Source organism: Cyphellophora attinorum (genome assembly GCF_001299255.1).
Source record: "Cyphellophora attinorum strain CBS 131958 chromosome Unknown Contig23, whole genome shotgun sequence".
NCBI lineage: Eukaryota > Fungi > Ascomycota > Eurotiomycetes > Chaetothyriales > Cyphellophoraceae > Cyphellophora > Cyphellophora attinorum.
Genome location: NW_017253251.1, coordinates 118,232 through 142,798, shown reverse-complemented (window position 1 = coordinate 142,798; position 24,567 = coordinate 118,232). Strand labels below are relative to the sequence as shown.

The 24,567-nt window shown below is 54.0% G+C and overlaps 10 protein-coding genes across 10 annotated transcripts; 5 read left to right on the top strand and 5 right to left on the bottom strand.

Annotated features, from left to right (window-relative positions):
• Positions 1 to 597: 597 nt before the first annotated feature.
• Positions 598 to 2,725, bottom strand: AB675_3948 (Ran-binding protein 9; the record flags this gene model as incomplete). Its single annotated transcript, XM_018144046.1, has 3 exons — positions 598 to 752; positions 830 to 1,357; positions 1,405 to 2,725. 3 exons carry the CDS (start codon positions 2,723 to 2,725, stop codon positions 598 to 600), a joined length of 2,004 nt encoding a protein of 667 aa, XP_017997487.1.
• An 847-nt stretch (positions 2,726 to 3,572) lies between these two features.
• Positions 3,573 to 4,421, bottom strand: AB675_3947 (INO80 complex subunit 4; the record flags this gene model as incomplete). The annotated part of the gene is made up of 2 exons (XM_018144045.1): positions 3,573 to 4,035; positions 4,087 to 4,421. The coding sequence occupies 2 exons, from the start codon at positions 4,419 to 4,421 to the stop codon at positions 3,573 to 3,575; spliced, it is 798 nt and encodes a 265-aa protein (XP_017997599.1).
• Positions 4,422 to 5,244: 823 nt separating this feature from the next.
• Positions 5,245 to 6,031, top strand: AB675_3946 (uncharacterized protein; the record flags this gene model as incomplete). Its single annotated transcript, XM_018144044.1, has 2 exons — positions 5,245 to 5,895; positions 5,942 to 6,031. The coding sequence occupies 2 exons, from the start codon at positions 5,245 to 5,247 to the stop codon at positions 6,029 to 6,031; spliced, it is 741 nt and encodes a 246-aa protein (XP_017997601.1).
• Positions 6,032 to 6,633: 602 nt separating this feature from the next.
• Positions 6,634 to 7,608, bottom strand: AB675_3945 (ADP-ribosylation factor-like protein 3; the record flags this gene model as incomplete). Its single annotated transcript, XM_018144043.1, has 1 exon — positions 6,634 to 7,608. One exon carries the CDS (start codon positions 7,606 to 7,608, stop codon positions 6,634 to 6,636), a length of 975 nt encoding a protein of 324 aa, XP_017997535.1.
• A 534-nt stretch (positions 7,609 to 8,142) lies between these two features.
• Positions 8,143 to 10,788, bottom strand: AB675_3944 (DNA ligase 3; the record flags this gene model as incomplete). The annotated part of the gene is made up of 1 exon (XM_018144042.1): positions 8,143 to 10,788. One exon carries the CDS (start codon positions 10,786 to 10,788, stop codon positions 8,143 to 8,145), a length of 2,646 nt encoding a protein of 881 aa, XP_017997560.1.
• A 237-nt stretch (positions 10,789 to 11,025) lies between these two features.
• On the top strand, positions 11,026 to 13,563 carry AB675_3943 (RAD50-interacting protein 1; the record flags this gene model as incomplete). Its single annotated transcript, XM_018144041.1, has 1 exon — positions 11,026 to 13,563. One exon carries the CDS (start codon positions 11,026 to 11,028, stop codon positions 13,561 to 13,563), a length of 2,538 nt encoding a protein of 845 aa, XP_017997522.1.
• A 1,338-nt stretch (positions 13,564 to 14,901) lies between these two features.
• Positions 14,902 to 18,707, top strand: AB675_3942 (Virulence sensor protein BvgS; the record flags this gene model as incomplete). The annotated part of the gene is made up of 2 exons (XM_018144040.1): positions 14,902 to 18,232; positions 18,280 to 18,707. 2 exons carry the CDS (start codon positions 14,902 to 14,904, stop codon positions 18,705 to 18,707), a joined length of 3,759 nt encoding a protein of 1,252 aa, XP_017997542.1.
• A 713-nt stretch (positions 18,708 to 19,420) lies between these two features.
• AB675_3941 (uncharacterized protein) lies at positions 19,421 to 20,848 on the top strand (the record flags this gene model as incomplete). The annotated part of the gene is made up of 1 exon (XM_018144039.1): positions 19,421 to 20,848. One exon carries the CDS (start codon positions 19,421 to 19,423, stop codon positions 20,846 to 20,848), a length of 1,428 nt encoding a protein of 475 aa, XP_017997485.1.
• Positions 20,849 to 20,873: 25 nt separating this feature from the next.
• On the top strand, positions 20,874 to 21,206 carry AB675_3940 (uncharacterized protein; the record flags this gene model as incomplete). The annotated part of the gene is made up of 1 exon (XM_018144038.1): positions 20,874 to 21,206. The coding sequence occupies one exon, from the start codon at positions 20,874 to 20,876 to the stop codon at positions 21,204 to 21,206; it is 333 nt and encodes a 110-aa protein (XP_017997508.1).
• Positions 21,207 to 22,287: 1,081 nt separating this feature from the next.
• On the bottom strand, positions 22,288 to 24,284 carry AB675_3939 (Cationic amino acid transporter 1; the record flags this gene model as incomplete). Its single annotated transcript, XM_018144036.1, has 5 exons — positions 22,288 to 22,558; positions 22,706 to 22,868; positions 22,920 to 23,507; positions 23,589 to 23,966; positions 24,038 to 24,284. 5 exons carry the CDS (start codon positions 24,282 to 24,284, stop codon positions 22,288 to 22,290), a joined length of 1,647 nt encoding a protein of 548 aa, XP_017997580.1.
• Positions 24,285 to 24,567: the final 283 nt, after the last annotated feature.

Here is a 24,567-nt window from a genome sequence, read left to right as displayed (position 1 = left end):
GCCGTTGGTGGGGATGCTTGCGTTCAGGGTCAGGCGATAGTAGTGGTGATAGGAGTGGTGGCAGGCGTGGCGGCAGGCGTGGTGGTGGTGGTGGTCGTCGTGGTGGAAGAAAAGGGCGAGTCCGGTAGCGCCCACGGCCAAGGGCTGTATAGCGACTGTGATTTCTCTATAAAATCCACCAGGACCTCGAGTAGCGTATCAGAGTGGCTATCGCAGGACCAAGAGATGCTCCTATGTACACAACAACAACCCAATCCCAATTCCCAATTCTACCCCAGGCAATGCATCAAGCGCGCAGAGCTCCTTGACCAGACAGACAGAATCCACTTAGCGCGACCCATCAGCAGAAGCAGACTCAAAAATCAATGGTCTCCTCCTGTGGACGATCTCATACAATGACCGTCTTGCCCTGATACTGGTCTCAGACCAACTCTCCACGCCCACAACTCCACGGTAGTAGGCCACCCTGTCCCCAATCCTCTCGGCACTCTAATCCGAACCCCTCCCAGATTCATCCCGATGTAGATTTCTCTGCAAATTCTCCTCAACCACAACTCTACGGGCGTAGATCGCCCTCGCCCTCACCTGCTCAGCGCTCTATTCCGAGCCTCTTCCAAATTCATCCCGGTGGAGATCGCGCTGGAGGTTGACAAAGGCTGCTGAGCCGCCGTCCTGACTCAAAGTGTCGATCAGGACCTCGGTCTGTTTGTAAACGCGCTCGAGGGCGGCGGATGGGGAGAGGCCTAGGAATACTGAGGGAGCCAAGCTGTCAGCAACGTATCCTCCTACACAACACAGTTCTCAATTTTCGCGTAAGAGCTGGACTTACCCAAAATAGCCGAATTCAACTCCTCACCCACAGCAACCCTGCCCTTGCGATCCAGGAGACTGCCATGCACGCTATCCCGCGGATTCTCGTACGCCACCAGACTAAAGATGTCCTGCAAAGTCTTGTTGTGTTCATCGTCCGGCTCGCCACGGTAATCGCGCTGCAGCTCTTGGCCGAAGAGCATAGCATCGGCGAGGAGTTCGTCGTACTGGCTGCTGCTGCTGCTACTTTCTAGAGTCGACTGGGGCGCAGAGTTGCCGTTGGTCTGTTCGTCCAGATCCATGTCTTGAGCAAAGTCGTCTTCTACGGCCGACTCTCCGTTGCCGTGACCGTTGCTGGGGGCTTTTTGTTTCTGCTTGAACTCGGTCTGTGCCTTGAGGTCGGCGGCTTTGCTAAACAGCTCGATCCATTTACGGCACTTAAGGCGGAAGAGAATCTGTGGATTGTCGGTGAGTAGTTTGGGGAATTTCTCTTCGGTGAGTGTTAGGGCTTGGTCGATGTTGCCTTCGAGGACTGCTTTTCTGATTTCTGTTTCTCTGTTAGCATGAATATGGGTTTCTGGAGAGCGTTCTTACTCTGCCTGTACACAGCTTCATCGTCCTCCGCTGGCCCAGCCACAGCACTTGGTATTGATGGTGCTCCACTCAGCGCATTCCTCTCGCGCGCAAGCTCCTCATTGAAGAATCGTGCTGTATCAACATAGCCGTCATGAGCCAGATACTGCGCAACGAGCGCCTGAATCAAACTCGTCTCGTTGTGCCCCGGACTCAGTGATGCTGTCTTCACCTTGCTGATCTCCTCGGTCACGGTGTCCTTCGCGACCGCCATCTTTTCCCGTATATCAAACACAAAGGGCCGCTGCCCGAAGTTGACGCTCACAGAAGCACCGCTGTATTTCTTCATGCCGATTGTCGGAAACGGACGGAGATTCCTCAAGTCTCTAAAGCAAACATCCAGGTCTCTGCCATTGATTGTGAAGAATGCTTGACCGAGCTTAAAGTCGAAACCACAACCAACAACATCGTTTGCTGAGAACATCGGGCCGTAGGACCTCCCGGAGTGCTCACCCGAGAAGACTTTACCGTCATCGCCGTGATAGCCCCATGAGTGCGTTTCCCATCCTGGCAAACGTTCGAGGGAGGCTTCTGCGGTCGAGAAACCAATGGCAATGGCACTGTCCTTGCTCTTGCTGTTTATGGTGACTTCGAAATAGTACATGCCGCAAGCTGGGGTCATCGGGAAGTCTGCTCGGACGGAGGCAGCCTCTATGTCGGCCTTGCTCGCAGCACCGCTATATCTGACATCAAGTCCATTGTTGCTGATGTCGAGGCCAGGGTACTTGTCTTGATCACTCCATCTCGAGGGCAGAGGCATCAAATCGTCTTCGTCTTTGGGCGGATTGCTTTCTATCACATCGTAGGTCATACCTCGGTGTGATGGTGCTATCCGTGGGAGATTGTTGTTTGCCGCGCTCGATGACAGTGAGGCGGGATTCGAGGTAGCTCCTGTAGCTGACTGTCTCTCCCTCCTGACTCTTGCAGTCTGTTCAGCCTTTAACTTCGCTACATATCTTGATTCGCGTAGGTAGTCCGGCTCTAGCATGGGCCCGTAGCCCGGTATAGGAGCGCTCATGCCGGGCGGATTGTTAAACCGACGAGAGTATGCTGGGTATGATGGTCTCTTGTGGTAGCTCACGCCAGGGGAGGACATGTCTTGCTCATAATTGGACTGCCGCCGTGCACTTCGGGACTCTGACTGGTACTGCGGAGGGTAGGAGGAGTTATCGGATGTGGTCGATGCCAGATGTCCCAGGTGACCAGATCGGGGGACTGGCTGAGGTGAGGCGCCAGACGCAACAGTGGCGTATGAGAGTCTTCTACGGTAGTTATCGTTCATATCGATGATTCGACCGTCTGAGCATGTTACAGATGACTTAGGCAGTGGTACTTATACTGCACTGACATTGCTGTCGAGGAGATATGGTGAATTGGTGACGATCAGTTGGGAGTGCATGTGAATGCAGATTGGAGAAGTCGCGGGGAAGCCCGGGGGCATGTACCGTCGTAGCCTAGGAGATGGTGTGCTCGTCCGTTTCAAGGCCAACAATCAGATACATGTCTGCTGACTCGTTACAGGGCAATCATGTTGCAGGAGGGCTTCGTTGTTCTCAGTTGGACGTGGAGAACTGCATGTCGAGGACCTCAGGCGATGCTTTTGGGCAAAGGCGAGAGACGTCGCTACCGTATGGTGCTACAGTGATCATGAGAAGACGATATGCATTTCTTGAGTACGGGCAGGTGAGACACGACGATCTCCCTGGCAGGTCTCTTACTATCCGATGCTATAGAAGTGCTCCTTAGAGCCGCCGTTGCTTACAGGGCTGCTGTATAGCCATATCTGAGCACATCTTTCCATGCCCAGGACTTTGAAATTAGTGAGACCGTCCACAAACGCCATGCTAAATGCCATATTCATAGCAACGATGATTGCCTTGGCCCATTGCTAGCCAGTCCGAACTTTTTTCGCCGAAATTTACTCAGACAATTGTGAATGCAAAAGGTAGCTGTGCTTTCGTTGCCGTCAACGAGCTAATGTGATAGTTCGAGCTGATCGATGGCTGGGCTCGGTATCATTAGCTCAGGGTTTCTTATTCAGTGAAGAAAATGCCATCTCTCGATTGGGACTGCCATCGTTGAATCATTCTACGTTGGCGTGTTGACTGGCCAGGTTGATCGCGGAGTTCCTAGCTCTGGGCAGCGACGACATTGACGACAGGTATGATGGGGGCCGAAGGTGGTGAGCTAGCAACTGGCGTCGATATGGCCATTGGATCCGCAGCAGGAGTCTCCGACGCTGGGACATCTCCAGTGTTGCTCATGGCGACATCACTGTCCTTGCCGTTGGGCTTGGCATCGCTGCTGCTGATCTGTGAGGTATCTTTTGCGTCGCTCGACCCATTGCCGTTGAGAACAACGGGCTTCTCACCACCTTTCCAGGAAGGCATGTCCCAGCTGACGCCAGTGAAGCTCTTGACAGTGAAGCCCTTTCGTTCCCAGCGTCGACATGGTTTGCCGGACCGGTCAAGTGCTCTGAGGTTGGCATTGATGGCACCAGCATTGGTCTTTGGATTGAGCTTGTGGGCGCCGCCAGTGCCTGCTGGCCGACTTCCATTGGTGGTGCCACTGTGATCGACAGTGCCATCGTCGCTATAATTTGTTAGTCTGACACACCCAAACGGGATATATTGTTTGTCTTACTTTCTTGGTTTCTTCTTGGGACCAGGCTTTCCTCGTGACCTCGAGTCTCCATTGGTCTGACCGATCGCACGCTTTGCTGCAGCAATAGAGCCATTGCCTGTCTTCTTCTTGGGTGTTGATGCATCCGCTCCCGGCGCAGGTGTCAAATTGCCTTCTGATGCTTGATCGATCGAGGGCTCTTGCTTGAGTGTTGCGGTGTCACTGCTGGCAGGCGCAGGTGATTGTGGAGCTGATGAGGGTGTCGCTGGTTCTGGAGATGGAAGCGATATGCCTGCGATGGCTGCTAGCTTCTCTCTCGGGACCCTCAATATGACGACCCTGGTCTTCTTTGCCATGTTGGCACAGCCGGGGTAGGGGTTGACGGTGTCGGGGCGTGTCGTAGAGATGGCGGTATGCGTCGAGGCGATGCTATTGAATTGTTTCGATGAGAAGTTGGTGGACCGAAGTCCTTCGCATCAATTAGGCCGATCGTATATCGTTTTTTGATGATCGCAGTCGATGAAAAGGTGGTGCCGACCTGCAGTCAGTGATGGAAAGTGCTTTGTTTGATAGCAGGCGTGGTGAATGATGACTTGAAAGGCAATCGAGCCGCCTGTCAGAGTTTTGTCCGTCAGGTTGCGGTGAAACTCTTTGTCATATCCCTTTAGTGCTGCTCAGGTGCGACAGTCAAGTGGGTGCACGATGGAAAATAAAGAAATGCGTCGGCGACGGTGATGGAAATGCACGTATTTGATGGCAGCGAGGTGGTGACGATGATGAAGCAAAAGGAAAGCGAGAAGGGAGTGATCGGGTGAGCTGGATGGTCATTTTGATTGTTTGGCCTAGAATGGCTTTGCTGAGACTTGTCTCGAGGCTGGCACGCACACGCAGCGCCGCTGTTTTCGAGATCTTCTGTCCGAACGGGAGAAGGAGACAGACGAGAAAGGCACAGGCATGCCAGTGAAATCGGTAGGTGGAGTACGATGCCGTGGTCTCCAGCCAATAGCGGCCATGGATTTTAGCGCGATTTTGACTCGCGGCGACAGCTGATTCTAATTCTTCGTTTTGGCGACCGCTGGCGATGGGCAAAACGGTGGTACCGAGTAAATCCTGGCACCTAAAATCCAGTTCGACTGCCCCTATCAAATGCTTATGTATCCACGCCGTGTCATCACCATCATGGCAGCCAATGTGACCATGATCCAGCCTCCTAACAAGCGGCCACTGCGATCAATAGGTCATACAGCCACTACTTCCAAGCTGACAAAACCTTTTCGATCACCACTCGTAAGAAAATCATCGTCATCAGTATCCACGGGTTCCGGCAAGGTAAATGAATCGTCAGTAGCTACTCAGCAAGCGCAGACGGAAAGTCATGATACGATTGCTGCCGCACCTGGAGCTCTCGATACCGCCATTGATGATGCTAACAATGGCCATGATGCCGACACCAACGAGCTCTATCAGCAATATATGAACCTCAGTCGTCAGTTGACACAAATGCGTCAGTCACTTGACACTGCGCAACAGGCTCTGAACATCCTCAAGACGGATCAGGCGCATGTCATGCAAGTGTTGACTGACAAATGGACGTGCGTGGTCCGTGGCACGGCTGAAGAGCTTTTCGAAGACATGAAGACTCGTGCCGAGAACGAAAGTGCTTGGTCTAGGCCTCGTCAACGATCACCACCATGGGAAGACGCAAAGCCGACATTGTCCGCAGAGGAGCAAGAACTGTTAAGTTTCATACAAAATGAGGAGCATGCCGAAGCGCTCAAATATGGTCTGGTTGATAGTGTTGAACCGCCCGACGAAGCGCCCGAGCAGCCAGTAAGTCTATATGCTCGACTCGTTGAGCCCACTAATGCACCTGCAGCCCTTCACTATGGCCACCATGCTCCGCCAAATGGACATCGACCTCGATCTTGTCGGATACGATGAAAAGGAAGAGCGATTCAAGACCTGAGTCCCAGCCACGAGCACTCCACCTACACCATTTCTTCTGACGACGTCCGACCATAATGGCCATCAAGATCCCACCACCTGGGCTGGCACGCATCACACATCACACAGCAGGGGCGAGAGCTTCTGCAGCGAAGATGTGGAGGCGATCGTGACTTGTGGTGGTTGACGTCGTGAGTATGCAGCCCTGTCTGCACGAGCATCGTGAATAGACTTGCCGTGAGCAAAACGCCTTCCTACCGCACCGGTGGAGCCCAATACTGCAACTCAGCTTTCACACCCGATGTTTGTCAGGTTGGCGTGGTATTGGACCCTCCAGGCAAGATGCCCGACATGACTGCCAACGACTCGCGCACTGATCGTTAGAGCATCGCCGCATTCGTCCAGTCTTGCCGCATCAGCTCGGCAGCATCGGCCGTCGACGCAGAGACCGTCTGGCATCTTCTAGGCGAAGTCATCGCTGTCGGTCCGTTCGCTCGATGTCTCTCTTCACTGGATGATCCTCAGTGGATCGCCGACACGTCACTCCTCAGTCACAAATTGCTTGGCAGCAGTCGCTTGTGCCATAGCACGATAATAAAATCATCCTGTTACCAAAAACCACCCTCACCGCATGACCGGCGGCCGTCCTTCCTTATTCCACACAACCCTACTCCTCACCCACTCCACAGCCTCCCGCACCCCCGTCCCCTTCAACGCACTCACCGGCAGTACCCTACTATCCCTGATCAACCCGCCCTTCTCCCCCTCAAACACCTTCCTCACGAAGCCTTCTTTTATCCTCACCACCTCAATACTATCTTCCCGATCTTGCTTGTTCGCGAGCACTAAAATGGGGACGCCGCCCATGTCTTCATGTCCGAGAACGGACTCCAGAACTTCACGCGCTTCTTCGAGGCGGCCGTGATTAAGTCCACCAAGTAATGCGCCCGGCGTGATAGGCGTCATGGGCGTTTTCGGCCATGCCCAGTCCTTCCCTTCTCCTTCGTCGTCGCCGTCTCCCAACGCACTATTCTTCCGAAAACTCTTCAGTCGTGCGCCGCCGCCTTGCCACCCTCTGCCTATCGTCCCTACTCCCCTTGACCCATCGCTCCCACCACCAGCAGCCCCCTCAGCCCCATCCGCACCCTTCTCCCCAACCCCATTCACCCTGCCCTGAGGCTCGTCAAAGAACCCCTCCAATCCGCCGCTCCCCAAATCACTACTATCGACCACAAACACAACCGCATGACACACCCGATAATACCCCGTCCACAGCCGCCGCAAACTCATCTGTCCGCCCACATCCCACATCTTCAGATACATCTCTGGCAGGTCGATCGTCGCGACATTCTGTCCTACTGTTGGGACTGTATTTCCTGCTGTGCTTGACGCGCCTTCTTCCGCTCCAGTGGTTGAATCTGTGGTGGTGGGGTTTGGGGGCAGTAGAGGGTCGGGTGTGTTGGTAGCGGTGGTAGAGAAGAGGGCCTTGATCTGGTTCAAGAGGGTGGTTTTGCCGGCGTTGTCGAGGCCCAAGAGGAGAATGGAGTATTCGGGTTTGGACGTGTAGCGGAGGTAGAGGGAGCGGACGAGGTGGTACATTCTGCCGGCCTGTTGGTGGAGTGGTGTTATTGTAGTAGTGTCCGCAGGGAGCGGCAGTCCCTGTGCCCTGTGACGTTTTGTAGAGTCGTCTTCCTTGGCCGGACTCGATGCGATCGCTGATCCGTTGTAGGGTGTTGAGGAACTGATGCTCACGACGAGGCTATGGGAATGTCGCGACTCGCGCACTCAGTAGGGTATCATCGTTTGGAGCGGACCGAGATCTGTCTTGCGACTAGTCAAGGCTTTCAGGAGCAGTCGTAAATGTTATTCATTGGCAATGGCGGTGGGCATTCTCAAGGGACATGTGGCATGTAGACCTACGCGAATGCGCAGACGGATACGATCTCCGTGCAACGAAAGTCAGTTTCACTGCCTGATCTGCATTGAAGATCACCTGCAGCGAAAGTCCTCGTGGCTGGTAGTGGGCATGGTATTGCTGTCAACACACCAGCAGCGGACGTAGTAGACGCACAGTATCAGGAGGTGTTTGCATTGAACAATCCGATTGATTTTGATGGTCTGCATGTCCTGTAATCATTCATCCTCCAGATCATCCACAGGCTCAACCCGCCCTCCCTCCTTCTCAATCCTCGCCTCCTGCTTCCTGTACAGTCCGGCCAAGAAGTCCGACGTGCTCGCCTCTTCTATACTTTTGTCCTCACGCACCTTGAGAAAACGTGGGAAGCGCATGCTGAGCCCTCGCTCTTCGCTGATCAGGCCTATCGCCGCCGTATACGTCGGACTAAGCGTGATATCCGCAAACGCCATCTCCCACACCTCCTGCGGCTCGAACCACACATCCGGATGCCCTCCATACTCGATGTAATCCGGCTTGTACTTGTGAGTGTGCTCTCCATCCTCACTGTAGAAGTCCTTGTTCGCCTGGTAGAACTTGTCGGTGAAGCCGGAGATACATTTCGTGACGACCTGCAGGGAGCCGGAGATGGGATCGCGGCAGGCGAGGAGGATGGGAGACCACCATTTCGCTTTACGGCCTTGACCGTGCCAGCCGGCGACCGGGATTAGGTCGATTGTGTCGGCGGAGGTGGCATAGTCCTTTTTGACTTTGAGCCAGGAGTCGAGGCGCTTGTCGGGTTCGTAGGTCGCAAGGAGGGCTTTGCGGCGGGTGCCTTTCTCTTTATCTTCTTCTTTCGTGGTGGTGGACTTTTTGGTGGTGCCCTTCTTGGTCTTCACCGGTGTTGTTGGAGCTGGGGCTGGCGGTGTGTCCTCGTCGGCCTCGGGGGCCAGGAGCTCAGGATTAGGAAGATTGTCCAGAACTTTGACCATGATGCCTTCGCATTTGACGTCTGTTGCACTTTTGAAGAACTCAAGCACGGTCTCCGAATCCGCTGATGTGGCGTCCAGGTTCTTCACCCATGTGAACCGATACTCTCGCTCGATGAACATGCTTCTGAGCAAGCCTCTTCTTTCTCTAAACGGTCGGTCCAGCAATGACTGTCCGTTGAGATACATCAGGTCAAATGCAAAGAGACAGACTTCAACTTGGATTGTGTTGATGTCAACGTCCTTGCGTGCTCGGTTTGTGAGGGTCTGGAATGTCTTGAGATCGCCAGAAGACTGGTCGACTGCGACCACTTCGCCTTCGAGAATGAAGCTGGAAACGCCGTCTCCGCGAATATCGGGTACCAGAGCAACCAGATCGGGATATTTATCCGTCATGACTTCGAGATGGCGCGAGAAAATTGACACTTTGCCGTCGTCATCGCAGTGAACCTGTGCTCTCTGTCCATCATACTTGTACTCGCAGCTGAAATCTCGTCCCTGCAGCTTCGTGAGCATCTCGCTAAGGTCTCGCGTGATGCTGCCCAACATGGGACGCAGTGGTATATGCAGTGCGAGGCCGCATCGAAGCTTGAGCTCGTCCGAGACCCCGACTTCTAGTAGCATAGGCACCAGATCGTTATAGTTTGGGCGGCGCGCAAAGCAGCCCTTGACAACTTCCTCTGCCTTCAGCCATACCGCTGTCAGCTCCTCCTTCTTTAGCTTCTTCAGATGATCCATATCCTGCAGTGGAATATCCGCATCTGAAGGTTTCGAAAGACTGAACGCTCGCGCCAAGGCGATCAGCATGGTCGTTTTCACGGCACCGATGCGCAGATGCTGGCACAGCGTACGCACAATATATCTGCTCTCTTCCGCACCTCTGGCATCCTGGACAAGGCGCTCCACAGACCTCTGCTTTTGCTCAACGCTGCCTGTGCCTTTGCTGTTGGCGATCTTGACAAGAAGCTGGTAAACACTCTTGATCGACAGTGGCTTTGGTTTTCGCAAGGTGAAGGATTGCCGCTTCTTAGCCTCGAAAGCAACGTCGCCGGCATCGCCGTGCTTGTCGTAGAGATTCTTCAAGCCAGGCCCATCCAGTCCACATACTTTCTTGAGAGCTTTTGAGATGGCTGAGCCGCCAAGTCCGAGCTCGAGAGATATGTATGGCGGCGATATCGAGTTCGTGGCGAGCCATACGGCCGGCAGAAGGCTACTGGGATCGCCCTCAATGAGCAGTCGAATGCAGTTGACCAAGTTGTCGACGATCTTTATGCGCGACTGTGTTGAGTTCACAAGGACGAAGCAACGAGTCAGAAGTGCATAGGATGCATCCCCTCCATCGGCTGCCCAATGCTTCTTCAGCTCCGGAATGTAGTCCGCCGGTCTGAAGGTCAAAGGGCTTTGGTCGAAAGGAATGGTCAAGGTGACGGTATCCTCCGCTGAGGCGGTCGACTTTAGTCCTAGGACGTGCTTGGAAGCTGTTGGTGGCGCTGTGCCGGTTGTCTCCTTCGGCAGGAGCGTGGCGACTGGAGGCTGATTGACCGAGCGAAGGAAGGCTTCCCTGTCATCTTCCGATTTGTGAGCAGCGGCCGGGATATCAGTATCGTTTCCTGCTTTCTGGGGAAGGGTCGCTGTTGGGGTAGTCTCTCGCTGCTGGCGTCGATCTTCTTCGTCAAATTGCTGCTGCAGACTGCGCGCAAGCTCTTCGTCGGTCAGAGGTACGCTATCGGTGTCATTGCCCTCCTCTCCTTTCCGTGCATGAGTCTCGGCTGCAGCCTGCTTTGTCGGAGCTGTGTCTGCTCGTTGCCTGCCGAAGAAGTAGTCGAGACTACGAGTCGGTATAGGCGAGGCTTGAGTATTGTTCTTCTTTCTCTTCTTGGCCGGCGATTGTTCCATCTTTGCTTGCATCGGCTCAATAGCCGATGCGTGTGGTTGCGACTACCCTCCGACCATGTTTGCTTCGCACTGTAAGACTCACCAGCACTCAGTGGCATTGTCGACTTCACGCGTCATAGGTAGACGCGCATCGGAGATAGGCAATACTTATTTCCCCGCAACCTCTTTGGTGCTGAACGTGAAAGTTGTCATTCATTATACTGCCCGTCAGGGTCACCTTCATTCAATGCCTTTGCAATGACGACATTGGAACCAGTCAGACCGACTGATGACCAGCGGATCGATGACTACCTTGACGATCAGATCGGCGAAGCGCGGGACCTAGATGGGTTGGACGACCTTCTGCTGCGGGTGCAAGAGCAGCAAGCGCTTCTGCAGTCACAGTTGCAAGATGCCCAGGCCAGCCTCGACCGTGCAAAGAAGGCGGCCGAACAGCATTCAAAGCGACTGCAAGAGCAAGCTATCAACTTCCAGAAAGAGCAGGCGGACCTCGACAGAAGGCTACAGGAAATATCCTACTCCAGCACGACAGAAGAGGCAGTCCAGGCCTTCGACTCCCGACTAGTCAAGTTGCGTCGACTTGAGCTCGCCACGAATTATCTCGAGTTGCTCAAGGTATTGGATCAACTGCATGGCGATGTTACCAACTTCGAGTCAGCACAGCCAGTGTCCGCCGTGAAGAGCTATACACGTCTCAGAGAGGTATCAGCTGCCTTGAACGTTGCACAGGAGGAAGCTGAAGGCTCAGGTGCTCAGATTGTAGCTAGAGCAGAGGTTGCCGTCCAAGAGGCACGGAGCAGCCTTCGAGCCAACCTCACTAAATCATTTACCAGCATTCTGGACAAGATGAAGTGGCCGCAGAAAGAGATGAACTTTTTGGGCGGCGTCCTAGCGTCCTGGTCGAACTCTGCCAGCCTACTTCTAGATGTGCAAGAGGCGGATCTGCAGGCTGAAGACGACCAGACGAAGCAGACTCAGCCAGTAGTTCTAGCGCCACTCCAGATAATGGCAGAGCCTCTCTCACAGCGGTTTCGCTTCCACTTCTATGGCGACAGGCCCACGAACCGACTGGACAAACCAGAGTACTTTTTGTCTCACATATTCGATCTCTTGGACCGTTTCAGTCCCTTCATGACTGATCATCTTCAGCCTCTGCTGGACGCCAGAATCGATGAGAAGCACGCCCTAGAGGATATATACACTGATGCTGTCTCGTCGTTTATAAGCTCGCTGCTTCCGATGGTTGTGCACAAATGCTTGTCTTTGCTTCCACAAATGTCAAAGCGTCCGCAATTACTTTCGCATTTCATAAGCGAATTGATGTCCTTCGATGACACTCTGCGCGACACTTGGAACTATGCACCCTTTGCAGACCCGCTCAGGCAATGGAAGGGTCTTTCATGGACCATCCTAGACGAACACGGGTACTTCGATCGGTGGTTGAACATCGAGAAAGACTTCGCGCTGGAAAGGTACAAGTCCATAAGAGACGCTGCCGACAGTGGAGACGTCGATTACGACGGCGTCGATCGTGGCGAGACAAAGCCTACAAAGGGTGCAATACGAGTGAACGACCTTCTTGAGACCATCACAGATCGATATCGAGGCCTCTCTTCCTTCAGCCAGAAGATGAAATTTGTGATTGGCGTCCAGATCTCGATATTTGATGACTATCATGCGCACCTGCACGAGTCACTCCAGGCATATCTAGCATCGACTCACCGAGCTGGACGCTATCTACAGGGACAGTACACAAATGACGGAACGTTTGACAAGAAAGCCCTGAATACCTTGTGCAAAATCTTCGGTAGTGCCGAGTTTCTGGAGCGGAAGATGCTGGACTGGAGTGACGACGTCTTCTTTGTCGAGTTATGGGACGAGCTTCAGGAGCGGGCTCGCGGGCACAGCACATCTGGTGGTAATGTTGGTAAGGATCTGCGTCTGGACGAAGTAGCAGCGAAGACATCGGCTTCCATCAAGCAGAACGGCATCGATGGCGATGACGACGTAGACTCTGGTGCTCTCTTTGATGAGACTGCGCTAGCGTACCGGCGATTAAAAGAGGCTGCCGAGCGAGAGATGTTAAGGCTGCTGGAGGTCAATATTACGGCAGCGATTGCGCCCTTCGCGAGACAGACGACCTGGGCTTCGATGTCCGATCCACCTTCCAAGTCGACTATACTCAGCCCGTCAGCGGCACTCGACCCTTTACTGGAAGTGACCAGAGTCCTTTTCGAGGATACACTGTCAAAGGTAGTCGTAGGCCCACCGTTACGCCGACTAGTCAGACAGTACTGTGGCGCTCTGCAAACACAACTCATGACGAGCGTTCTTCAGAGCCACAATTTCTCGACCAGCGGCATGATGCAGATGAGAAGAGATGTGGCTGCCCTCGAGGATCGGATCGACGCGTCTACGGGTCTGCGCAGTATCGCTAGCTCCAGCTTCCGCAAGCTCAACCAGGCTATTGGACTGTTGTCTCTACCTATCAAGAGCTCAGCGCGGCCACAAATTACAGAGTCAACCGAGGATGGCGATGACGCCTGGGGTTTCGACGAAGATGGGGAGGAAGAGATTACCAAGGAGATCTCGCCGAGCCTGACTCGGGAAGACACTTCTGCCGAAAGTGAGGGCTGGAGTCTCTGGGACGCAGAGAAGGAGCTGTTCAGGTCGAATGAGGCCGCACGGGAAGCTCTTGCTGACATGGGTTTCGACCTGCTCAGCGAGCAAGAAGCAAGAGCTCTGTTGAAGCGGCGGGTCGAGCTCAACAGTTGAGACTGCCCATAATGCTCAGTTGATCAGAATGTTGGTTCGACTCCTCCAGACCCGATCAAGAATCAGGTTCCCAGAGCCAACATGAGACACGCGAAAGAGCATTTACAGACCATCGCGACTATTGTAGAGCAAAGGTCTCGTATTTCCCCAGACCCTTCGCGGCTTGGTCAGCACCTGCCGAGGCAGGTTCATGGCTTGCGGCTCGCAGTCCCTGATCTGCTGCAAGGATTATTCACCATGCTCTTCTGCTCGGAGGGCTCTCAACAATGCAGCAGCGGCACAATCGGTCTTGTCACTGGTCAAAATTAACATCGTCGATTGTCTAGGTAGGCTTTGTAGGATAGCACGCCTAGCAGTACTTATTATGCGGCTCAGGCGGCAGACACGCCCATGGCTCGTATCCTTAATCGCGGGGCTTGAAGGCCCAGACCTCTTTAGCGAGCCGCTTGTGCAGCTCCACCTCTAAAGATTGTCGCTCCTATTGCGCCGCCAGATCGCGATCTATCGTACGATGGAAAAGATGCTGCCTTACCACAATTCACCATGTGGATGGGCGCGGATTCCTGAACAGCAGACCACTGTGAATAAGACTACTGACATGAGGAAGGGATTCTATATCCGACAGCATCCAACTCGCGTCCTTTATTGATAGCAGGATGGGCGGCTTCAGAATTAAGTTGGATAGATCTCGCATTCCTTCCCTCGTAGATTTGGTTGCTCGGTCAAGCATCGATACTGCCTCGAACTCTGCAAGTCAGTAGGACCAAGCAGGTGCGATCCAAATTAGCAGCCTCTGTCATTATTGTTGCACATGGTGTCTTTCTGAGCTTCCCATATCCTTCAACTATCCTTATCCCAAGCCTCCTACGCGTGTTCCTTCGCTATCAATACGCGAACCGATCCGTCCTCCTGGATGTAACGGCGGACATTCTATACTACTAGTACCCCGGTCAACCTTTGGATATCCACTTGTTCCATGTATCGCAGCTTGTTGCTCTACACAGTTGTATGACTTCTGTGCCGCAGTCACTCCCCGTCCACCAACGGCAGCCAGATATCGCTCTTGAGCCATCCCTATCGAACATTCGAAGCGCGGGTCACTCTCCCTCTCGAAAACGATCCCCTCCAGACGACGTACCATCACCGAGTCACTCCTTTCAAGATAGCCCTCGTAGCCAGAAGAGAGTCAGAACCACAGTCGAGCAGCACACCCGATGGCCTTCAGATGACTCGCTAGGGGGCAGAGATCTGTTCCTGGGGGACAGACCCTCGCCATACTCGAATAGACCCCGGTCTTGTTCACCAGGCCAGCTCTCGTTCGCCGAAGCTGCCTCCACGATGCTCAGTCGTGCTGAAGAGACCGGCGGCAATCGCACTGTCAGAATGGCAAGAGGCGCAAGTGGCAGGCCTTCCGCAACCTCGTCACCCGCGCCGGCGCACAAGATCTTCCATGAAATACTGCCTCCGGCACCAGTGCCGCCAGATCCACGCACAGAGCACGGCGCATACTTGCTTGAGTCTGTTGGTCTCACGGAGTACTTTCAGCAGGAAGATCAGCCCATCTTCGTAGTGGATCTATACGACGATACACACGGTCTGGACCCCGAGCTACACCATATATTCGCTAACGATGCACTATGCGAAAGACCTGTACTTCTGGACCATGTTCGAGGCTTGGGCTCAGATACTGCACAAGTTACTACTCTGGGAGCCCCGTTCGCCGACTTCAAGTCATGGGCGCTGGGCCTCTTCTCCGATCCTAACACCGTCAGATCGTTCCCATTCGCGGGTACAACATGGAAGTCTTCCACAGTGTCGAAAAGGTTTCGAGTCATTACAGGCAGTCTAGACTCCCTGCCGCCTCAAATCCAGGAACTCAGCACACCATCTGTCATGCAACCAGTGAATGGATATGTGCCTACCAGGATACGTGATCCATCGCCAGGTTATTTCGACCACATACGACCCACGCGTCTGATCACGACTAGCATCTCCGGTAGCCTGGATGGGCCTCTATCACCACGGACTCCTATAGAGGCACAACCGACACCGTCCGGTGATATGGGTCACGAAGAGCTTTTAGCGGGACCTCTATCACCAGCTCCCGAGCAAAGAACGTTGCCTGCGGCTAACAATGGCGAGCTCCTTGAGCTTCAGGACCAGATCACCTCGGAGAATGGATCGTTCGACTGGACCAGGCTCCCACTGGGCCCAAATCTGCCAGCACATATACAATTTGCTCGTGGTATCGACTGGGGTTCCACAAGCTTAGGTGCGATTGAAGGTTGGGCTTCTGACCTGAGAGGCATGTGCAACCTGATTATGGCAAGTCCTCATCCGGCGGCGATGTACTGGGGTCCTGATCATGTTGCCATCTACAACGAGCCGTATATCTTACTGGCAGGACAGAAGCATCCTACGCTCATGGGTAGCAGATATTGCGATGCATGGTTCGAGATATGGGATGCACTGCAGGAAGTCTTCGACAACGCCTACCATAGTGCTCAGGCAACTATGAAGGATGATGATTGCCTGTTCATTATGCGGAATGGGTTCTTGGAGGAGACATACTTCTCGTGGAGCATTATACCTCTCATCGGCAACGATGGCAGTGTGGTTGGGCTTTACAATCCTGCCTTCGAAAAGACTCGTCGAAAAGTCGCTGAGAGAAGGATGCTCACACTGCGTGAGATTGGCGAGAAGACAGCGGCAGCTCGGAAGGTCGATGATTTCTGGAGCCTCCTGATCGAGGGTCTTCAGTTCAACGAGCTAGACACACCTATGGTCATGGTGTACTCGCTGACCAACGATATGCAGGATCTGGACGATCTTTCTACTTCTTCGAACAGCGGAGCATCCACTAAGATCGCGTCCCTGGAGGGCACGCTAGGTGTCCCAGCCCAACATCTCGCAGCGCCCGAGACCATTGACATGAAAACCAGCAAAGACGGCTTTGCTCCGTATTTTCGCCAAGCGCTCACTACAGATCGACCGATTGTCCTTAGACAGGACGACGGAACTCTGAACCCAGAGCTGATTGAAGGTATACAATGGCGCGGCTATGGCGACCCATCTCGTGTTTTAGTCATTTGCCCGATACACCCTACGACTGGCGAGTCCACACTAGGGTTTCTGGTAATGGGAACAAATCCTCGAAGACCATATGACGAAGATTATGAGTTATTCGTACAGCTTCTTGCGCGTCAATTGGCTACGTCAATAGCATCAGTCGTTCTGTTCGAAGCGGAAATCAGAAAGGGCGAAAGAGCGGCGCAGTTGGCTGCACAGGACCGCATCGAGCTGAACAATCAACTAGTTGCGAGGACGCAAGAGGCAGTGGAGGCGGAGAACAAGTTTACACGGATGGCAGAACTCGCACCCGTAGGCATGTTCATTGCCGATTCGAATGGTTCTTTGTTCCTCGTCAACGACGCCTGGTACGACATCACATCATACTCGCGCGACAAAGCTATAAGCGACGACTGGATCAACTATGTCGTCGAGGATGACCGAGCTCAAGTGCGCGAAGCGTGGCAAGTCATGCTCTTGAACAGATCGCCCATCTCCCTCGAGATTCGCTTCAAGACCCCGTGGAGAGACAATCTAGGAAACACAAGCCATACCTGGGTCCTCACAAGTGCCTCGCCGGAGAAGGATGAAGATGGCAATCTGAAGAGAATCTTCGGCTCCATGACCGATATCAGCGCGCAGAAAGCTGCCGAAAGCATGCAGACGAAACGTATGGAAGACGCTCTAGAAATGAAACGGCAGCAGGAGAAGTACATTGACACAACTTCACATGAGATGCGCAATCCTCTATCAGCCATACTGCAAAGCGCCGATTCCATAGCTGGCACTCTGACCGACATTCGTAACGCTCGAGACCTTACGCAAGACCAGCGCGAGTTGCTTGATGTTACTATAGATTCGGCACAAACAATCACACTATGCGCACAGCATCAGAAGAGGATCGTGGACGACGTCTTGACATTGTCGAAGCTCGACTCGGCCATGGTGGTCGTCACACCTGTGGACGTGCAGCCCGTCAGAGTGGTGCAAAGGGCGTTGAAGATGTTCGAGGCCGAATTGTCCACATCAGATATTGTACTCGAGTTCAAGGTCGACCAGTCATACACGGACTTGGGCATCGACTGGGTCATGATAGACCCGCATCGACTGTCACAGGTGCTGATCAACTTGACGACCAACGCGATTAAGTTTACCACGACACAAGAGAAACGGACCATAATTATGTACGTTGGCGCATCCACTGAGAAGCCGTCTACGGAGGACAAATGGGGCCTTACCTACATCCCGTCCCGGACAAGCAAAGATCGCGATGTCACAGCAGCCGCTCAATGGGGTCTCGGGGACGCAGTCTTCCTGCACTTCGCTGTCGAGGACACTGGCAGAGGTTTGGACGAGGAGGAGAAGAAGCAGCTCTTCCAGCGGTTCTCCCAAGCAAACCCTCGTACGCATATAAGCTACGGCGGCAGCGGCCTTGGCCTTTTCATATCGCGGGAGCTAGTCGAACTCCAGGGCGGTGAGATCGGCGTGGCCTCCGAAGCCGGCAAAGGCAGCACATTTGCGTTCTACATCAAGGCGCGGCGAGCACAGCAGCCACACAGCTCAGCAAGAGCGATCTCGGACCGGTTCACCCTGGAGTGCAGTTCCGCAAAGGTTCTCGAGGCAAGCCATCTCTGCCGTACCTTCCAGCGAGCCCGCCACCACCGTCCCCGCCCACGTCACCAGCTGCACGCGAAGGCTTGAACGTGCTGATCGTCGAGGACAACCTGATCAACCAGAAAGTGCTCGCAACTCAGCTGCGCAAGATCGGCTGTGTCGTGCACGTCGCGAATCACGGGCAAGAAGCTATCGAGCAGATTATGGCTTCGCAATTCTGGGCCGCCCCACCCACCACTGTCGCTAAGAACGGCACGGTCTCAGACAACCCTCCATCCCCCGCAATAACGATCGACGTCGTCCTGATGGATCTGGAAATGCCGGTGATGGACGGTCAGACCTGTGTCCGCCGTCTGCGACAAATGCAGTCCGAAAAGCAGATCAAGGGGCATATATATTATTGCAGTGACTGCGAATGCAAGGGAAGAGCAGATCTTGAATGCAAGAAAGAGTGGGATTGATGATGTGGTCAGTAAGCCGTTTCGGATCGTGGAGTTGGTGCCGCGGATGAGGGAGGTTGTGGGGAGGTTTAGCAGGGGGAGCGGCGGGTGATTTGGGTAGGATAGGCCAGCTTTGTGTTAGGCGCTGCGCATGTTGTAATGAGTGAATGGCTTCTACGGCAAGACTGAGATTTGTCGGAGCAGAATCCAAGGACGGTACTGCAGATAGGTTGGTCACACAGCTTCCTGGACGGCAGATCTCATACTCCAAAACGGCTCTAGGGCTGGAGCGATTGGCTATGCAGGTCCCGTGATGCCCTCTGACGACTTTAACGCAAGTCTATGATTCGGAGAGAAAGAGATACCCAAGTACGGGAGTGAGCAGACGACGCCTCGAGGAAGGCAGCACCGTCATCATGAGCATTGCCAGAGGGGGAACAAGAGAAGAGAGAAGGAGAAGGAGCCTGCCAGCTAGCTAGCAGATAGCAAAGCAAAGCGACATTATTATCTTGTTCAACCAGCTGTTTTATTGCGGTAATACGTGTCATCCGGTCTTGGCGAGGTAGCATTGAGGCTTGTCAACCGGTCTCCAATTCACTCTTTCAAGCCTGCGTCATATGTCGGTGTTCGCATGCACCAAGTCAACCGCGGTCCATCATCTTGCTAGTCATGTCACGCACTAGTGATGCAGCGACTTTACTCGCAGCAGATTTGTCGTCAATGGCGAATCAGCCATGACCGCGGTGGTCTCACCAGCACACATCGTAGGCATGGCAGACCGCGCTTACAGGCAGTTGATTCCGTTCCTGATACGGCAAACCAGACCTCAATTCTGCCATACGAGTCTCCGACAGGCACAGCGTCGAGGACTCGCTACAGTAGCAGCAGCTGTGGGGACTGGCGACAAGCTGCCGCCTCAGAGCGCGCTAGATGCCCTCAAAGAGGCCTCACGTCGCTCCGAAGGACCTGCCTACAACCCTGGGGATTATATCTCCATCATTGGTGGGGGACGTAGAAAGGCCCCGAAATTCAACCTGGGGGCGAGGTTGCGAGAGAGGATAGCGGTCGGCAGAAGCTCGAAGTCCTCACGCGTGCATGAGAAGAAAAAGGAACGAAGATCTGGACGGGGACGAGCTGAAGCAGCCGCCAACCAAGCCGGAGAAGTCAAGGCGGAAGCCGACGACGGAGGTGAAGAGAAGTGCACCATCGCAACGTTTCTGAGAGGAAGCAGCGATAATGAAGGTCTCGCACACTACCCCCAAGAAGATCTCGAGGTGATTACACTCCAGGCCCGCATGCGCAGCTTTCGCGAGGGATTCGACGTCCTCGAACGCCGATTCCTGTCGAATTTGCCACTTGCTCTGGTGCCCGACGAGGGACCATTACTCCGACCAACCGACAATAACCACAAGCAATTCGCCGAAAAGTCAAAGAGCGTATGGATGAAGTATTGGACACAAACACCGGGACCGAACAGAGCAGTCGTCGCCCAGATGATGCAGCTTCGCAGAGATTTGGAAGTCTTTCTGCAGAGTGACGAAGTCCAAGCGCACGTAAAAACCAAAAAGCCAATCATGACGATGGTGCGGACCTGGCTACCTAAAGCGCGGATGACCACGCCTATGAGGATGACAGAGTGGAGGAGAATAGTCAATGACCAGATTCAGAGAGCGCTTGCGTCGCGGAATCAATCGAGTCCTTATCATGGCATTAGGTTCACGACGCTGGGGGAGTTGAGAGGTGGACAACAGGGTCTCAAGAAATCATCCGTCAGAGAAGATGCTGGTAAATCATCCCTTCCTGCGCCGAGGGAAGATGACTCGGAACGAGAATGGCCACTGGAGGAGTTGGAACAAGTATGGCCACCAGAGGACTTGGGACGAGAGTCCAACTCCAGCAAGCGGAAAGGTAACAGGTTGGGCCGAGGTCCAAAAGCCAATGCTTCAGCAACCACGACCACGACTTCAGTGGACCCAGATCAGAACCGGCATGGCCTTCCAGACGCGACTGTGCCAGTGCGGAGACTGCCAGGTGTGCGCGAGGCAGCTTTGACTGCACCAGCCAAACCTGGCATTGTGGAGGAGTATTCGCCGCTCTCGGCAAACAAGTCGAAGGTGGTGGCGGCGAGCGAGAAGTCGATGTGGGGATTTTTGACATCATGACAACGGCACATGCTACAACCAAGACATGGAAGCTCGTCAAGAAGTCGATGCCGAGCAATGGGTCGTTCATTGGACTAGCTATGCAGGTCGCGTCAAAGCCGGCGACGACGATGGCTGCATCGGAAGTAGCCTCTACAGCCTACCTTCGCAAGCTGATTTCTCACCACAGGGATCAGCTTGCGGAAGTGCCAAAGGACGCACCGCCTCCATCAGAGACCAAGCGCTGGATGCAGACAACGCAGGGCTGGGCTATCTGAACGTCAGCAAGCAAGACGATCATACGGTTCTACAGAGGGAGCCGGCCGCACGACAGAAGCGCCCGTCCCACCAGGCAGCATCAGATACTGCCAAGGTATGACAATAAGAAAGCCTTGATCTTGTCTTTGCGATAGCAGGGAAGAGGACAACGCCTCGGGTAAGACGACTATTTATACATCTTCAACAGATTAACGATCCGACACGAACCGAGACCATCGCTTCACTGACTCGGTCAGCGGGGCATTCACTTTTCTTCGGGTGATCGAGTTTGGTCGCTGCCTGGGTGTAGGCAGTGGATGTGCCTGTGGTTGAGCTGACATGTACCTCACCCCATCCGTGGTGCGTGTATACCCAGGCAGGCACATCGGCCGAACAAGCAGAGACCTCCAGCCGAGGAGATCTGACTCGACATTCAGATCAGCCAACGCTCAGACGATCTAATACAAAGCTGGAGAACGATGCGCAGAGTCAGTGAATCATACGTCGCGCTCACACACTTGCAAAGATGAATTGGATTCAGTGGTTGCAAGACCCGCAGCAGGAGCTTGACCATCAGACACTACTGCAAGCCAGGGGTATCAGTATGAAAGTTCCAAAACCAGGTCAAACGACTCTTGAAGCGACGTTTGCCCAAAACCCGGACCATTTTGATTTTGCATCGTCAGTGCGTGTTGCGACAAATGGTTCTGCCACATAGGTCACTGAAGATGCTCGCCCCACCTGAAAGCAGCGGATGCTATCAGGCATGACACTGACGTGGGCTTGGAAAGTCCATGAAGAACAGAAGACGATGTCGAGGACGAAGGCACATACTTATAGCTCATCACCAAGTGAGCTTCCGTGGCGAACCGAGATATCTACTTCACTGGCTTGACCAGGTGGCATTTACTATTGATTGTGATTCACCGTGTATTGTGTATTGCTGTCTGAGTCTGCTCATCAATTGTGGACGGGTGTGAGAAGCTTCACAAGATCTAGTACGACCAGAACACAGAGTCGTTGATTTACGTTGTCAATGAGTTAGCTAGGGAAGTATATCTGCCAGCTCGTGATCGATGCTACTGCAGTGCTAAACGTCGCACAAGCCCTGCTAAAAGTAGGGTTTAGGCGAGCAGACCACTCCAATTCCACCAAGTCGCTGGTCCCATGGGCCGTCTGGCTGGAATGGCTGAATTGCCCTCTCACTTGAAAAATGACTTAAGCCCCCGAACAGCAACATTCCCCTTCTTGCCACTCTTCTCCACATCCTCCGCATAGAACCGTCGTCCATAATCCAAATCCACCGTCTTCAAATCAACCAAGAACGGAGTCTTGTAAATGACCTTGCCAATGATGTACAGTACCAGAATCAGTGGAACCGAAATGTACGACGCCCAGAAGTCCTCGGCGTTGGGCGTGACGCCGAGGGGCCAGACGGCGAGGTAGAAGAGGACGCCGAGGAGGATTACACAGCTAGGGCGGGCGTTAGCGAGGAACGGTGGTTGGAGGAGACGGTGCGAATCGAGCTGTGCGCTGCAGGCATACAATCGTCTGGGTAGGCGTGAAATGCTGGAGGCTGGATGCCTGCCTGGGGATCGCAAGGGGAAAGGTAGAACTCACGTGATGAACCCAAACCAAGCACCATAAGGCCATGTCCATGTCTTCCATGGCAGGTCTTCGACCCTGCGACCCTGCAGCTTCCACGCCTTGCGCATGCGGATATGGCTGAGGCAGATCATGCCCCATCCGAAGAGGGTGAAGCAAGACGTCAAGCTGGAGAACCCTGTCCAATACATCAGCGAAAGGTCGTGCACAAAGGAGCATTGAAACTTACAGCCAAAGATCGTCTTCCCATCCTCAGAAACATTCAAGAAAGCCAATCCGAACCCAACGGTAAGCGTGGGCACGAGCGCCCACCACGGACGACCCAACTTGTCCGCCTTCTTGAACTGCTGGGGCGCCATGCCGAGGTACGCTAGACCCATGGCCGTTCTCGCACCTGCATAGCCGCTGATTGTGCCGGTGGAGATGACGGACAGCAGGATAATCGCGTTCATGAAATGTGCTAGCACAGGTATACCGGCATTGCGGTACGCGATCACGAACGGGGACGCATTTGTGCCGGTGCCGCCGAAGAGGTCTTCTTCGAAGGGAGACACAGTGATGGTGACCATCAGGGAGCCCATGAGGTAGAAGGTGGCGAGGCGGATCCAGATTGAGCCGACGGCGCGAGGGACGGATTTTTTGGGATTGGCGGTTTCGGCGGCGACGAGTCCGGCGTTCTCGGAGCCGGCCATGGCGAAGATGCAGGTTGGCATGACGGCGAGGAAGCCTTTGAAGCCGTGCGTGAAGGGGGTTGAGTTCCAGTAGCGGAAGCCGATTGGGTAGCCTTCATCGACGGGCCCGCCGCCGGCGGAGATGACTGTAGGTCAGAAGTCAGCACCAAACGAGTTGACCTTCTGTAGACGAATGGAGAGGTATAAGCATCCGGCTTGTGACTTACCGATGCAAGAGATGATGACCACAAAGATCCACGAGAATTTGATAGTGGAAGCAATAACCTCGATCTCGCCGAAGACAGTAACGGCACCGACATTGACAGCAACGATGACCACAAACCAGATCACCATCCAGGCCGCGACATGCACGTCTGTTGTCCAGAAGCGCAGCACAGTGTTGGCAGCTTGCAGCTCGTTGGCAATAGTGATGACGAAGTTAAACCAGTATGCCCAGCCAACAGCAAAGCCCCATGCCGGGTCAATGAATTTGCCGGACCACTGAACGAAGGCGCTAGGGAGAGGGTACATGACGGCCATCTCGCCGATAGAGTGCGACACGGACCAAATCATAAAACCAGAGAGCACGTAGCCAAGGAAGATACCTGTAGTGCAGTGCCAATTAGCCACGCTGCTCCTCTTGTCCCAATGAATGCCTATTGTGCGACATGCTTACCAGCAGGACCGCCCTTGATCAGGGAGCTACCAGATCCCAGCCAGAGACCCATGCCAATGGAAGACCCAAGGGCAATCATGGTCAAATGTCTGGTGCTGAGGATACGACGCAGTTCTGTCTCTGCGCCATGATCGTGGAGGAAAACATCGCCTGTGATCGAGTGCTTCCGCTCAGGCTGGAGCTCGGCATCGTGGCTTTTCGTCTCAACCACGTACGGCTCTTGTGTTCCTGTAGTTTTGGGGTCCATGGTGATGGTTTGGGATTGCTGCGTGCAAGAATCACGCAGAGGGTGAGAAGCGGACAAGAAGCAGGAAGGCAGGCGAAGGAAGCACGCAATTCAAGCCGGTATATATGTTGGGCACGTCAAGCTGTCCATCAAGGGTCGAAGTCCCCCACCATCCCAGTCCTACCAGCAGGAGCGCGGAAAGCGACCAGAAATGCTCCTTCGGACCCTGGAACCGACATCAACGCAGCACAGTAATGCACAGAACATGCATGGAACGCGATCAAGCGATGGACTTTCCGCCCGA